Source organism: Theropithecus gelada, chromosome 7b (assembly GCF_003255815.1).
Source record: "Theropithecus gelada isolate Dixy chromosome 7b, Tgel_1.0, whole genome shotgun sequence".
Taxonomy (NCBI): domain Eukaryota; kingdom Metazoa; phylum Chordata; class Mammalia; order Primates; family Cercopithecidae; genus Theropithecus; species Theropithecus gelada.
In genome coordinates this window covers 74,879,421-74,895,779 of record NC_037675.1, presented here as the reverse complement: position 1 = coordinate 74,895,779, position 16,359 = coordinate 74,879,421, and the positions used below count along the sequence as shown (strand labels likewise).

Below are 16,359 nucleotides of genomic sequence, written 5' to 3'. Positions count from 1 at the left end.
CAGCTACTTGGGAGGCTGAGGCGGGAGAATGGCGTGAACCCGGGAGGCGGAGCTTGCAGTGAGCCGAGATCACGCCACTGCACTCCAGCCTGGGAGCACAGCGAGACTCCGTCTCAAAAAAAAAAAAAAAAAAAGAAAAAAAAAAAAAAAGAAAGAGTTATGGAGCAGGACAAATTGAGCTGGGCCTGGAAATTGGATAGAATTTGTGTCAAGTATGAAAGGCCATTTCCTGTGGAGGACACAGAAGGAAGCTCCATTATGTGGAGAGAGGATACTCAGAGAACAGCCAGGAGACTGGACTGGCTCAAACAGAGGTTATACGCCAGGACAAAGTCATAAACTGAGGCCAAAGTCATGGAGAACACTGAATGCCATGCTGAATAGTCTGAACTTTATGCTATAAGCCTTTTGAACGAAAGAAAGCAACATTTGAAGACAAACTGGAAGCATGGGACACTGCTGAAAAGCAGTCATCCCTCACACGGAGGTGAGGGTCTGAGCTTTGGGAACAAGTGTAAGAACCAGAAACAAGGGTCTGATACATGAAATATTTAGGATGTTGTACCATTTTCTTCTTTTGTTCTTCTAACTCACATGGCTTTTCCTTACCCCCTTTCCATCTGTTTTTCAAGTTATTCTCTTTCTGAACTGCTATGGGCTACCAATTTCGGCTGCCCTAGAGCTCTCATCAGTTCCTCCCATTCCCTTAACAGGTGCCAGGTCTCATCTCCAGGCCTTGCCTCTAGGCCAGGCAGCGTGGAAGGAAGCATTTACTGCAATGCAGTATGACCAGGACCCAGAAGGGAAAGATCTTTCTCCCCCATTGCTTCTATCAGTCACTGCCCCCACGGCTGGGATGGGGCATGATTTTAAACTACTCAAAACTGAAAGGCAAGGAGGAGTGTGCCTCTGTCTCCAATGTGCCTATGGTCTTCTCCAGCTCACAGTACTGTCTACACCGCAAGAGCCAATATTTGAAAATGGCTGCTGCAAACCTCAGCTTCTCTCAGGAGGTGGTGTGGCAGCGAGGACTGCCCAGCATTCCTTATAGCCAGTACAGCTTTGACCACCTCTACAACACCAATGACATCATCCATACTCCCCGGATCAGGAAGGCCCAGCCTCGGAAACCTGTTCGCCTCAAGTTCCTGAGTTCCTCAAGTCTCTTAACAGAAGACACCTCCCTGGCGGTGAAGACAGAAAGCTCTGCCAATCCTGAAAAGAAGCTGAAGAAATCAAAGCCAGCCAGCACCGTCCGGGAAGCACCCCGTCCTCTCATCCATCATCCCTGCATGCATCCAGATATGCTGGGTCGGCCACCTTCTCCAGATGTGAACCTGGAGGAAAGAGAAGCCTGGCTTCCGCCTCCTGAGAAGGAGGCCAGAGCGTGGGAGGCCACTGTGCTGGAAAAGCTGAACAAGCGCACAGCCCGATGGATTCAGAACAAGCGTCCTCAAAGGCCTGGGGCATCCCCCAACAAGTGGCAGAGCTTCCTGCGACAGCAGTACGACTGGAGTCACATCCGGGATGAACTTACCTCTGCCAGCGACCTGGAGCTCCTGAAACAGCTGGAGGCAGAAGAGGCAGCAGAGTTTGAGGATCAAAGTGTCATCCTGCCCCCACAGGAAAAGAAGAAACCAGAACTGCTGCTTCCTGTTTACTACAGGTATACTGGCCAGGGCCTCAAGTGCACCCTTGATAATCCCTGACTCCCCTTCAGGGACTCCCAGGGGGACTCACACTCCCGATTTTAGAATGCACTCTCCCATCAATTTCATGTTCTCCACCACCGGCCTGCTCTCTGAGAGCTCTGCAAAGTAAGGTTTCTCCATCTGCACTGCTGACATTCTGGGTTGGATAATTTTTGTTGTGGGAACCGCCCTGTTCATTATGGGATGCTAGCAGCATCCCTGGCTCATACCCACCAGAGCACGACCTCCTAGCTGTGACAACCAAAGATGTCTCAGACACTGCCAAATGTCTCCAAGAGGGACAAAGTCATTCCCAGCTGGGAACCACTGCTCTTAAAGGGATTGGTTCTCAACCTTCTCCAGCAGACTTTGCCATCAGACTGCTGGTGTAGTTACCAACCAAGTGCTCCCAGAAATGTATCCTTGGTGGATTGAGGAAGGCAGGAACCTCATAGCACTGAGGTTTGGTCCTGCCTCACTCTGAATAAGGAACCAGTATGTCACTGACTCAAACACTGACTAGCTGCAGGACAGAGAACCAGACAACCTGAGAGAAGAAGATGACTACATGTTTCTTAGATTGCTTCCACCTCATTTATAGCTAGAGGAAACACCGGAGCTATTACACTATCCCTGATTTCCAAGAGTGAATGAAAAATCAGTGGAAATCCATTTATTTGTTCATTTATTGGACAAATATAAATTATGTTCTTGCTACTTTCCAGGTACTCTGCAAAGTGCTGGGAATACAATGTAAAAGCAATAGACACAGACATGTACCTTTAAGGAGCTTACAGCCTGTTCACCACCAGGTAGATGGACATTAAATAACCACACACAGAATAGACAAAGTGAGATGACGAAGGAGGTAGGATCCCTTCCCCAAGGCCATGCCGCCTCTAAGGGTATGAATGTTTAAAAAGGGTTATGCTGGAGCACAGCCACTCTGCCATGCTGCTTGGTGGATGCAGAAGGTGTGGATCCTTCAGGAGCCAGGCAGGGCGGCTGTAGACAAGCCCTTCTGACAGCTCCACATTCAACTGGCACCATGGCGACAAGGCTAAAAGTTAAACATTGGTGTTCTGCGATGCTCACGTGTATAAGAGCAGAGCTTAAAGAGGAAAGGGAACAAAGGAGGAAAGGCCCTCCTCGGCCTCCCAAAGTGCTGGGATTACAAGAGTGAGCCACCGCACCTGGCCGGTTCTTTTCTTATTTTTGAAATGGTTTCACTCCCATTGCCTAGGCTGGAGTGCAGTGGTGCTATCTCCACTGCAACCTCTACCTCTGTGGATTTAATGGAAAGGGGGATCCACCTCCTACTCTTTCCCCCTTTTCCCTCCTTTCTCACCCCTGCCAAGATTGCCCAGTTACTTCCAACAAGCAGAGACAGTTGAAATCATGCCTGACAACAAGACCACGGAGGATATCCATGAAAAGAGGAGCCTCTCCCAGCCCCAAACCCAGAGCCACTTTCGCCAGGTGACTCCCCGAGCTGGAAAGTTTGCCTACTGCACAGATAACACCTTTGAACAGGAGATTTACTTTGGTAATAGAGCTGGGGCCCTGTGGTAGGGGCACAGGGGGACATGGGCCAGGGAGGTGGAAGATCGCTGGGGGTTGGAAACAGTTGTGGGTATGGAGAGGCCCTGGGTGACCCAGGTTTCCATGTCATGACCCACACCCACACCAGCACAGGAGTCGGGTCGGGGAGTGATCGCTAATAGGGAGGGCACTGCTCTCTCTCCCTGCTTTCTCTATCCCTCCATCTTACTGAAGAGGCAACGAAGGGTGGAACTGTAAAGTAGGCAAGACTTTGGGAACAATCCATCTCTTCTCTGTCCACCCTTCTCCCTTCTCTCACTTCGAGGTATGATCCCACCAAGGTGCGATGTTGGGAAAAAATCAGGGCTTTGGAGTCAGGCACATTTGAGTTTAAATCCTGGCTCAGTATTTTTTTAGTAAACTTCGGTAAATTACATAATTCCTCTCAGCCACAAGTACCTTATTTGTGAAGTGATGTTAAGAAAAATGCACTTTGAGTAGAGTAGATGAGAAAGCATCTGTAATGTTTCTTGCCCAGTGTCTGTTTAAGGTGTTCAGTAAATGTTCGCCACCTTCTCCTTCGCTGCTGCTGTCCCTTAGATGCCTGGGCTTCCGGGATACCCGATCTAGGTCTTTGTGTTCCTAGCTGTTTCTTCTTCCCAAGCCCCATCTTGTTCCTAAACTGCTGCAGCTGAAAGTCTTCTCAAAGTGTTTAACAAAATTACTCTAAGGTATTCATCACTGATGGGATTAATTAGGTGCCTCTTTTTTAGTATCTAGCTTTTCATAAGGGATAAGGCCTCTAAGTGGTTACATAGGTTCTTCTCTTTTCTTTTTCTTTTTTTATTTTTTGAGACAGAGTCTTGCTCTGTCGCCAGGCCAGAGTGCAGTGACACAATCTTGGCTCCCTGCAACCTCTGCCTCCACCTCCCAAGTAGCTGGGATTATAAGTGCGCGTCACCACGCCCAGCTAATTTTTGTATTTTTAGTAGAGACGGGTTTCACCATGTTGGCCAGAATGGTCGCAATCTCTTGACCTTGTGATCTGCCCTCCTCGGCCTCCCAAAGTGCTGGGATTACAGGCGTGAGCCACCGCTCCTGGCCGGTTCTTTTCTTATTTTTGAAATGGTTTCACTCCATTGCCTAGGCTGGAGTGCAGTGGTGCTATCTCCACTGCAACCTCTACCTCTCAGGCTCAAGTGATTCTCCTGCCTCAGCCTCCCGAGTAGCTGTACCCAGCTAATTTTTGTATTTTTATAGAGATGGAGTCTTACAATGTTGCCTAGGCTGGTCTTGAACTCCTGACCATGTGATCCACCCACCTCGGCCTCCCAAAGTGCTGAGATTACAGGTGTGAGCCACCGCACCCAGCCATAGGTTCTGCCTTAGGAAGGAAAGCACCATCCTTGGCTCCTAGGCCTCTAATGAGGTGACTAGCTATGACATTTCTTTCTTTTTTTTTTCCCCGCTGACACTACGGTGACTTATCACTGTGATATTTCCAAGCAATGGTCACCTTCAAGGGATGCCCCAGAGTATGGCAGTCATGGATCCCAGGGGCTTAGATTAGTGCAAATGGAAGTTGGGTCTGATCCTGGTGATTGGGAACCCGGGGAGAAAGGAAAGAGGGAGGTCACAGGAGACTCATTGTTTCTTTGTCTGTTCACAGATGAAGTCCAGATCATCCACCAGATTGGTGCAAAGAGAGACCAGATTGTCCTGGAAAACCTAAATCGGTACAATAAGCAGCTATCTAAGGTCTTCCCTGAAACTCCAGAAAAGTGGAGTGCCCAGGCAATTCCTGAAGCACGTAAGCAGGAAGCTAACAGGGAAGGCAGGGGTTAATAATGGGAATGGGGCTGCTTCCCATCATTACCCACTATTCATGTGCTAGAGTTCCCAGTTCATGGGCTGAAGCACCATTAGCATCTAGGCAATCCCCTTTCTACGTACTAAAAATAATCTCACGAAATTATAAAATACTAACTATAACTAGGAAGAGCCTCACAGGAACATACAATCATTTGAGATCTGATATAACTTAGGTATAACCAAGTGGTTTAGGGCCAATAGTTACCAATAAGGCAGCTCCTATCTCAATGCTAACAGGGAAAGTGCAGCTAACGGGGAAAGTGCATCAAACTCCTGAGCCAGCATTCTGCCCTTTTCCCTGGGGCTGGCTTTACCCTCCCACTCCACACTCAGCCCACCCATACCTGAACTTTCACAAGTTCATCATTCTTCACTCTGTAAGACAAAGAGGGAAAGAAGGTGGCCAAGAAATTAGCTTATGAAACAAAATGTGCACATCCTCCACAAGACTCCATTTCCCATAACTCTTTGCAGGATTACTGTTCAGATGGGCCCAGTGGTGTGCAGAAACTAACAGCAGTTGTCACCCATTCTTTTTTTTTTTTTTTTTTTCTTTTTTTGGAGACAGAGTCTTGCTCTGTCGCCCAGGCTGGAGTGCAGTGGCATGATCTCGGCTCACTGCAACCTCCATCTTCCTGGTTCAAGCAATTCCCCTGCCTCAGCCTCCAGAGTAGCTGGAATTACAGGTGCATGCCACCACGCCTGGCTGACAGGGTTGCCTGGCCTCCTAGCTGTGCCTTTGCACCCACTTGGCAAGAAGTCCTTCCCTGGGCCCAGTCTACCCTTGGAGGCACAGGCACATTCTGCCCCGCCAGACAGCTGTGGATAGCCACAGGATTTCCACACAAGCTGGCTTTTTTTGTTTGTTTGTTTTTGAGACAAAGTCTCACTCTGTTGCCCAGGCTGGAGTGCAGTGGCGTGATCTTGGCTCACTGCAACCTCCATCTTCCTGGTTCAAGCAATTCCCCTGGCTCAGCCTCCAGAGTAGCTGAGACTATAGGCACGCGCCACCATGCCCAGCTAATTTTTGTATTTTTAGTAGAGACGGGGTTCACCATGTTGGTCAGGATGGTCTTGGTCTCTTGACCTCGTGATCTGTCCACCTCGGCTTCCAAAGTGCTAGGATTACAGGCGTGAGCCACTGTGCCCAGCCTCTTTTTCTTTTCTCCTTCCTTCCTTCCTTCCTTCCTTCCTTCCTTCCTTCCTTCCTTCCTTCCTTCCTTCCTTCCTTCCTTCCTTTCCTTCCTTCCTTCCTTTCCTTCTCCCTTTCCTTCCTTTCTCTCTGTCTCCCTCTCCTCTCCTGTCCTCTCCTCCCTCCCCCTCTCCCTCTCCCTCCCCTTACCTCTCCCTCTTCTCTTCTTTTCTTGACAGGCTGAGTGCAGTGGTACAATCATGGCTCACTGCAGCCTTTACCTGCCTGAGTTCAAGCGATCCTTCCACCTCACTCTCCTGAGTAGCTGGAACTACAGGTGCACACCACTATACCCAGCAAATTTTTGTAGAGACAAGGTCTTACTGTGTTGCCCAGGCTGGTCTCAAACTTCTGGGCTCAAGTGATGCACCCTGTTCAGACTCCCAAAGTGTTGCAACTACAGGCATGAGCCACTCTCCCAGCCAGGGGATTCCTTTTCAATAACAGCTTTATTGGGCTTGAATTTACATACTATAAAATTAATCCTGTCAAACCATACAATTTGATGAGGCAGGCAGATCACTTGAGCCTAGCAGTTTAAGACTAGCCTAGGCAACAAGGTGAGACCCCGTCTCTACGAAAAAATACAAAAATTAGTGGGGCGTGGTGGCACACACCTGGAGTCCCAGCCACTCGCGAGGCTGATGCAGGAGGATCAGGGCATAGGGTCTCACTATGTTGCCCAGGCTGGTCTCAAACTCCTGGCCACAAGGGATCCTCCCACCTCAGCCTCCCAAATAAAGATCTGGGATTATAGGCACAAGCCACTGTGCCCCGCCAAGAGTCATTACTTTATGTGCTCCCTTTAGATGAGCAGTCCTCAACCTTTTTGGCACTAGGGACTGGTTTCGGGGAAGACAATTTCTCCACAGACCAGCGGGGTGGGGATGGTTTCAAGATGAAACGGTTCCACCTCAGATCATCAGGCATTAGATTATCATAAAGGATGCACAACCTAGATCCCTCACATGTGCAGTTCACAATAAGGTTCATGCTCCTATGTGACTCTAAGGCCACTGCTGATCTGACAGGAGGCAGAGCTCAGCGGTAATGCTTGCCTGCCCACCACTCACCTCCTGTTGTGGTGGCCCGGTTCCTTACAGGCCATGAACTGGTATAGGCCCATGGCCTGGGAGTTAGGGACCCCGGCTTTAGATGACTGTTGATGTGGAAGGTGGCTAGTGGATGTGTTTCTATCCATCTATAACCCAAAGGACTGGAACTAAAGTAAATGTTGGCAGTTGTATTTTTTATTCCCATGGGGTTAAATATCAGAGATCTAAGACTTGCTCACCACAAATCCATTTTAACTCCTTGAGCAGAGGGATATAGGAGAAATGGGGTTAATTCAGCTATTTCTCACCTCTTCAGGAGGGATTTCAAGTCGGCTGAGAGAAGTCGGGGAGGGTCACATGGCAAAGTGTGAGCTGGCCTGTCAGAGGTGGTTCCACAGCTCCTAGTTGCACATACTCTACCTCACAAAGGAGGGAGGCCTCAGCAGAGTGGCTGAGTCCCCCAGCATGTCCCAAGCTGGTGGGGACCATGTGGAGGAGATGCACTATATGGGCATCTTTGCTAAACTGCCCTGGAGTCTCACAGAAATCTTTTTTCTTTTTCTTTTTTTTTTTTTTTTTGAGATGGAGTCTCTCTTTGTCACCCAGGTTGGAGCACAATCTCAGCTCACTGCAACCTCTGCCTTCCCAGTTCGAGTGATTCTTCTGCTTCAGCCTCCAAGTAGCTGGGATTACAGGTGCCCGCCACCACGCCTGGCAAGTTTTTGTATTTTTAGTAGAGATGGGGTTTCACCATGTTGGTCAGGCTGGTCTCTAACTCCTGACCTCAAGTGATCCACCTGCTTTAGCCTCCCAAAGTGCTGGGATTACAGGCGTGAACCACTGCACCACGCCTCACAGGACTCTTTTTACATTAGAAGAAAGAAATGTTATGCCTTCCTTGCTCAAAGGAAAGAATTGATTCAGAGCAAATCTAAACATGTTAAGAGTTGGAATGAAATCTTGGAAAAAAACAGGAATGGCTGATAGTGACTGATTAGAACATGAGACTAATAGGCAGTGTGAATAATAAATTTAGTATGTCTGGAAATGTTATCATTTTCCCTTCTTCTTCTCCCTACAGCTTTTTTTCTGAGAAAGAGGCTTTCTAAATTTGACACCATGAAAAACATTAAGTTCAGAAAATGTAACTATAGCTTTTTTTTTCTTTTTTTTTTTTTAAGAATGGAGTCTCGCTCTGTCATCCGGGCTGGAGTGCAGTGGCATGATCTTGGCTCACTGCAACCTCCGCCTCTCGGGTTCAAGCGATTCTCCTACCTCAGCCTCCCAAGTAGCTGGGACTATAAGCACATGCCACCACGCCCAGCTAATTTTTTGTATTTTAGTAGAGACAGTTTAGTTTTCACTGTGTTAGCCAGGATGATCTCGATTTCCTGACCTCACGATCCACTCACCTCGGCCTCCCAAAGTGCAGGGATTACAGGCGTGAGCCACCACGCCCGGCCAACTATAGCTTTTCTAACTATATTTAATATTTATGGTTTTTTCTGTTCTCAAATTTCTGTTGTCATGAGGAAAAACTCAGAGATGTTAAAATCTTTAAATTTTCACAGCTTATAGCACCATTACTCTCCCCAAATTAAAAACATTAAAAGGAAAACTTAATACTTTAGAAATAATGGCCAATGACACTAAATTGCAATGTATCAAATATTGAATTTTATGAGCAAATCTCATTACGTATAAACATATTTATGTTCCTAAAGATTTAGGTTCCTAAAGATAACCCTTAAACTTATAAAAAGGTTTGTAGATATCTCAATTTCCCCCCACAAATCTCTCACCCCCATCATCATCATGGCTTACCATGTCTGTAGTCAGGACTTTCCATAATTCCCTGTGTGTTTGTACTCAGTTCCCCATATAATTATGGGGAAATTCACTCTTGAGGGTTTTGCTTTGGTATTAGTCAGGAATGAGAATAGGATGCAAGCTGGGGCCACTGTGTGGCAGGGCCTAAGGCAGTGGGGTAAGAAGACCTCACACTGCCATGTTGCACAGCTTGCAGACCTGTGCAAGGAGCCCTGCGCTGGACTGCTTTGCCCACCCCCGCCAAGGATATGCTGCAGCAGGTGGGTGAGGAGGATGTGCCTATTAAGACCAGGAGATTGAAGAAGCAGGCAAAATCACTGCAGGAGGATGTCACCTGGGAACTGGTGGTCCTGCGGAGGATGCTGAAGGAATGGAAGACTGCCTGGGCTCTGAGTGAGTGAAGGGAGGTCCTGAGATACTGTATGTTTGTGAGAAGTGGTTCTCATCTGGGACTAGGCTTTCTCAGTCTTTGAAAAATCCATCCCTCCTTTGTGAAATGTAAAAATCTGGTTCACACATTGGGTGTTAGATGAACTTCAGTTGACATATATCTGGGTGCTTTTTGCATGGGTGGGTATTACTTCAGTAATTTGTAGAAACTCATTACCCTGAAGACTCTTCAGAGGCAGGGATCCTATCTTTTTTTTTTTTTTTTTGAGACAGAGTTTCACTCTTGTTGCCTTGGCTGGAGTGCAATGGTGGGATCTCAGTTTACTGAAACCTCGGCTTCCTGGGTTCAAGTGATTCTCCTGCCTCAGCCTCCTGAGTAGCTAGGATTATAGGCACCTACCACCACGCTTGCTTAACTTTTTGTATTTTTAGTAGAGATGGGGTTTCACCATGTTGGCCAGACTGGTCTCGAACTCCTGACCTCAGGTGATCTGCCTGCCTTGGCCACCGCGCCAGCCCTTTTTTTTTTTTCCAAGATGGAATTTCACTCTGTCTCCCAGGCTGGAGTGCAATGGCACTTGATTTTGGCTCACTGCAACCTCTACCTCCCAGGTTCAAGCGATTCTCCTGCCTCAGCCTCCCGAGTAGCTGGGACTATGGGCATGTGCCACGATGTCTGGCTAATTTCTGTATTTTTAGTAGAAACAGGGTTTCACTATGTTGGCCAGGCTGGTCTCGAACTCCTGACTTCAGGTGATCTCCTGGCCTTGGCCTCCCAAAGTGCTGGGATTACAAGCGTAAGCCACTACACCCAGGCGACCCTATCTTATTGATTTCCAAACTTTATGTAAATGATGCATGAAGGGAAGAACAAAATATGCTGTCCAACCGTTGTCCATGTTGTAGTTGACTGCGGTATCAGTAACCCCTCTCCAAAATTCATTCGTAGAGTTGGGGCTATCCTATACTTACTTTGCCTCCAAAGATAGGAGAGTAGAAGTCTGAGTGCCTGGGACAAAGTAATGGCCTGGCAAGGACTGTTGAAAGCTATGGTATTTGAGAACTCAACAGCTGTTGGCTTTCAGAACATGATAGACAAGTTTAGTTAGTGCAGGAAAAAGAGAGGCGATCCATTAGGTAAACTGGATCAGATAAACAACAACAAAAAAGACTGAAGGAAGCACCTACAGATAGTAGGAGCTTTGAAATAAAAGTCTGATACCTGCCAAAAGAGTAGTTAGCAACTAAAATGAAGAAGATGTCGAAAGCCAAATGGAAGTGCCCTCAAAGACAAAGAACCTAATGAAAACCACAATAATTAACACTTATTGAACCTTCATTATCTTGTCAGGCATTTTGCTAAACACTTTGTCTAGTTAACTCATTTAACACTAAGAGTAACTCAATATGTGGATTCTAGTATTATGCCCGTATTACAAATAAGAAATCTCAGGCTCAGGGTTAAGTAACTTATCCACAGTCACACAGCTAATAACTGCGATCCCAAACCAGGTATGTCTGAAAACAAAGTACCCTTAACTACTTTGTTTTATTGTCCCTTTTATTTCCCAGATGGTTACAACAAAAACTTATTTAACGAAAGCGAGATAGATACGATGGGGTTGGGAGAAGTTTTATCTGGGAACTTACCTGAAGAGGGTACATGGATCATCAGAGAAATAACTCCCTAAAGACCCCATCTCTGGGCCCTTTATTCTTCTGACCTAATGTTTTGCTTGAATTATTCTGGGTGAAGGGCAGACTTCTTGTCACCTGCCTGCAGCACGATATCTAATCCTAACTAGGTGGTTCTCTTTTCATTTCCCTCACTGTGGCTCAGTCATAGAGTGGCACCATGAGACAGTGGAGAACCTGCTTCGGAGCTTGGGAGACCTGCATGATGACGTTCGGATCCAAGCTATCACCACATGTGCCACAGCTGCTTTGGAACGGCCCCGGATTGCCACCAGCCAGAGGGACTCAGGTGAGAGCTAAAGCTGAACTGCTTGAGAACATAAGCAACTCATAAAGCCATGGAACATCTGGACTGGTAGGGACCCAGGGCTGATCTGAGATTATTTTACAAATGTGGAAACCAAGACTCAGAGACTGGCCTATATATACATGCTTATCAGCAATAGACATGAGATTAAAATTCCAGACTTCTAGTCCAGTAATTTTTGAACTACATTTCATCACCTTTTGTTTGCTCAGTGGCCTGCAGGGAAGTTAACATTTCCCACCTTGAAGATCCCATTCTTTTCTTTTGTTGGTAGAGACTGTGTCTTGCTATGTTGACCAGGCTAGTCTTGAACTCATGGCCTCAAGTAATCCTCCCACCTCAACCTCCCAAACTGCTGGGATTACAGGCATAAGCCACTGTGCCCAGCCAAGATCCCATGCTTTATTGATTGACTGATTGATTGATTGATTGATTTAGAGACAGAGTCTTGCTCTGTTGCCCAGGCTGGAGTGCAGTGGCGCGATCTCTGCTCACTGCAACCTCCGCCTCCCAGGTTCAAGCAATTCTCCTGCCTTAGTCTCCCGAGTAGCTGGGACTACAGGCATATGCCACCATGCCCGGCTAATTTTTTTGTATTTTTAGTAGAGACAGGGTTTCACCATGTTGGCCAGGCTGGTCTTGAACTCCTAACCTCAAGTGACCCACACACCTCAGCCTCCCAAAGTGCTGGGATTACAGGCATGAGCCACCGCGCCTGACAAAATCTTAAAATATGATTCATGGGCTCAGCTGTGCCATTCCTTGGGCAGTTAGCTAACCTCTCTGAGCTTCAATTTCCTTATCTATAAAATGAGAGTAGTGGCAGACAAAGGGATAACAAACCTTTCCCCTTCCTACTTGAGAATTTGAACTTCAGTTAAATGCCCACCTGTTCCCCTAAAAACCTGATAAGAACACCTTTATAGGCAACATTGGTTATGATATAAACCCTGATTGATAAATTACATTGGGACTGAGAAGAGTTATAAGTGAAATATAAATACTTGATAGGGACACTATAGTTTGGGCCTCCCTGGATACTATAACTTATAACAGGGCAGCCCTTTGTGGACCCTAGAATTGTGTCTATGGAATTTTTATAAGAGATATTAGTTCCTGTAAAGCATAATTTCACCCAGTGAATAAACAATATGCTCCTGTGCTGTCCCCAAGACTCTGTGGAATGCTCAAGACAGCCTTAAGAACTCCAGCCAAGGCCAGGCGTGGTGGCTCACGCTTGTAATCCCAGCACTTCGGAAAGCCGAGGCAGGTGGATCACCTGAGGTCAAGAGTTCAAGACCAGCCTGGCCAACATGGTGAAACCTCATCTCTACTAAAAGTACAAAAATTAGCCAGGCAAGGTGACAGGTGCCTGTAGTCCCAGATACTCGGGAGGCTGAGGCAGAAGCATCGCCTGAACCCAGGAAGCAGAGGTTGCAGTGAGTCAAGATTGTGCCATTGCACTCCAGCCTGGGCAACAGAGCAAAAACTCTATCTCAAACAACAACAACAACAACAACAACAAAAACAAAAAAACAACACCAGCCAATAGGGATGCTGCTGCCCTGTTGACAAACTATGCTCCTGTCCCATATCCTTCTGGTGCCATGCATGGCCCATGACAGTCTTATGAACCTTAATGTTTAGTTGAACCAAAAAAGACTCCCTGGTGAGCTCTACGATACCTACCTTGCCTAATTTAACCAACATTGAAAGACAATGAGATAATCAATGTGAAAACACTATATTATAAAGCACTACCTAAATATAATTGTTCTTACAAATATAAAGGCTTGGCTGGGCGCAGGGGCTCACGCCTGTAATCCCAGCACTTTGGGAGGGCAAGGAAGGTGGATCACAAGGTCAGGAGATTGAGACCATGCTGGCTAACACCGTGAAACCCCATCTCTACTAAACATACAAAAAACTAGCCGGGCGAGGTGGCGGGTGCCTGTAGTCCCAGCTACTCGGGAGGCTGAGGCAGGAGAATGGCGTGAACCCAGGAGGCGGAGCTTGCAGTGAGCGGAGATCACACCACTGCACTCCAGCCCAGGCGACAGAGCGAGACTCTGTCTCAAAAAATATATTAAATAAATAAATAAATAAATATCTATATCTATCTGTCTATCTATATAAAGGCTCATGGGGCAAATTGGTTGCTTTTAATCACTAAAACTAATGGTGTAGTTCACTGTAGCATAGCTGGAAACATTCTCCTTCAGCTTGAATATAGCTGTTTAGAGGCCAGATGATGAAGGACTGGGAACTGGCATACCAGCACAGAGTTGAGCTTTAACACCTTGAGCATAAAATCCTGCCCATCTCAAGGGCTCAGCTAAACTGTAATTATATTATATAGCACTAAGCAACTGCAACTGGGACTGAGGTTGGCCACCACATGGCTGTAGAAAGGAAGCTGTGTGTGAGAAAAGCAAAGGAGCTAGTACTCTCTTACCTGGCTCTTTTGATCACAGACCAGACCATCCAGGACTTGCCGGAGGTTCTACTGCCTGCCCTAGAGGCTGCTCTTTGTGACAAGAATGCCAATGTGCGGATGGCAGCAGCAATATGCCAATATGCCATACAGTCACATAATCCCCTTGCCCAGAACATCATGCAGACTGCCATTCTGAAGGGTGAGTAACTCCGTTACTTCTGACTTGGAAATATGGGATAGACATCTCACTATCAGCTTTCCCAGTCCTTTCCTCTCCACTGTCATGCTCTGCAATGTCTGCTATATTGGGTTTAGATTTATGTCAGACCATTTGAAAATTAAGGCCAGACGCTGTCGCTCACACCTGTAATCCCAACACTTTGGGAGGCCAAGGTGAGAGGATCACCTGAGCATAGGAGTTCTAAACCAGCCTGAGCAATATAAGAAGACCCCATCTCTATAAAAAATTTTAAAATTAGCCAGGTGTGGTGGTGTGCTCCTGTAGACCCAGCTACCTAGGAGGCTGAGGCAGACCTATGTATACATGCTTATCAGAGTCAGCTTGAGCCCAGGGGGTTGAAGCTGCAGTAAGCCACGATGGTGCCACTGTACTCCAACCTGGGTGACAGAGCAAGACCCTGTCTCTTAAAAAAAAGGAAAAAAAGAAAATTTTTCTTTCTAGGTACTTTAACAAAACAGATATACTGCCACCAAGTGGTAGCTGGACTAAATTTTTTTTTTTTTTTTTTTTTCTAGACAGAGTTTCACTCTTATTGCCCAGGCTGGATGGAGGGCAATGGTGGGATCTCGGCTCACTGCAACCTCCACCTCCTGGGTTCAAGCAATTCTCCTGCCTCAGCCTCCCAAATAGCTGGGATTACAGGCGCGTGCCACCATGCCCGGCTGATTTTTGTATTTTTAGTAGAGATGGGGTTTCACCATGTTGGCCAGGCTGGTCTTGAACTCCTGACCTTAGGTGATCCGCCCACTTTGGCCTCCCAAAGTGTGGGGATTACAGGTGTTAGCCACCGTGCCCAGCCAGTATGATTCTTCTAAATATGGTTTAAATAAGGAATTGTATTTCTAGACTGAGTGGGGTACAAGGAAGTGAGATATCAGGTGGCTAGCAGCCTTGGGTATCAATTCAAAGGCTGTTCTCTAGGGAGAAAACACATCACCATTCTGAACTCTTTTTCACCCAACTGTGGCAGGTAACAGTGTGGATAGCTGGGCTGCAGCTCAGTGCTTGGCTCTGGAAGGTACTGCCACTTACCCTGTGATTAAGAGGATCCTCCACCAGCTGTTTACAAAGAGGAATGAGGACACTGAGGAACAGTCTTATATCCTCCTGAGCCATCTGAGTGAGAAGACAGTATGTGTCCATTACCGGGTCAGAGAAAGAAACAGTTTTGGGGAGCAATTAGGTCTTTGAGGTCAGTGAATGTAAGCCATCTAACAGGCAGCTGGGGCCGGGGCAGTGGCTCATGCCTGTAATCCCAACACTTCAGGAGGCCGAGGCAGGTGGATCACTTGAGGTCAGGAGTTTGAGACCAGACTGGCCAACATGGGTGAAACCCCATATCTACTAAAAATACAAAAATTAGCCAGGTGCAATGGTACACACCTGTAGTCCCAGCTATTTGGGAGGCTGAAGCATGAGAATCGCTTGAGCCTGGGAGGTGGAGGTTGCAGTGAGCTGAGATCACGCCACTACACTCCAGCCTAGGTGATAGAGCAAGATTCTGTCTCAAACAAATAAAATACAATAAAATGCAGCTGGGCTGGGCATTGTCACTCACGCCTTTAATCCCAGCACTTTGGGAGGCTGAGGTGGGAGTATCCCTTCGGTCCAGGAGTTCAAGAGCAGCCTGGGCAATATAGTGAGATTCTGTCTCTACAAAAAAAGAAATAAAATTAGTCAGGCATGGTGGTGTGTGCCTGTAATCCTAGCTACTCAGGAGGCTGAGGTGGGAGGATCACTTGAGCCTGGCAGGTTGAGGCTGCAGCGAGCTGAGATTACACCACTGTACTCCATTCTGAGCGACAGAGCAGGACCCTGTCTCAAAAAATTAATTTTTTTGTTTGTTTGTTTGTTTTTTTGAGATGGAGTCTGGCTCTGTCACCCAGGCTGGAGTGCAGTGGCCGGATCTCAGCTCACTGCAAGCTCCGCCTCCCGGGTTTACGCCATTCTCCTGCCTCAGCCTCCCAAGTAGCTGGGACTACAGGCGCCCACCACCTCGCCCAGCTAGTTTTTTGTATTCTTTAGTAGAGACGGTGTTTCACCATGTTAGCCAGGATGGTCTCGATCTCCTGACCTCGTGATCCGCCCGCCTCGGCCTCCCAAAGTG

The 16,359-nt window shown here is 47.1% G+C and overlaps 1 protein-coding gene across 1 annotated transcript in view; it reads left to right on the top strand.

Moving 5' to 3' along the window:
* HEATR4 (HEAT repeat containing 4) overlaps positions 1-16,359 on the top strand; it is a 50,695-nt gene that overhangs the window by 5,546 nt on the left and 28,790 nt on the right. The window contains exons 3-9 of the mRNA XM_025392967.1: positions 714-1,666; positions 3,050-3,237; positions 4,903-5,043; positions 9,372-9,575; positions 11,413-11,556; positions 14,049-14,210; positions 15,223-15,383. Of these exons, the coding sequence (XP_025248752.1) occupies positions 786-1,666; positions 3,050-3,237; positions 4,903-5,043; positions 9,372-9,575; positions 11,413-11,556; positions 14,049-14,210; positions 15,223-15,383 (1,881 nt within the window). The 5' untranslated portion in view covers positions 714-785. The remainder of the gene's footprint in view (positions 1-713; positions 1,667-3,049; positions 3,238-4,902; positions 5,044-9,371; positions 9,576-11,412; positions 11,557-14,048; positions 14,211-15,222; positions 15,384-16,359) is intronic.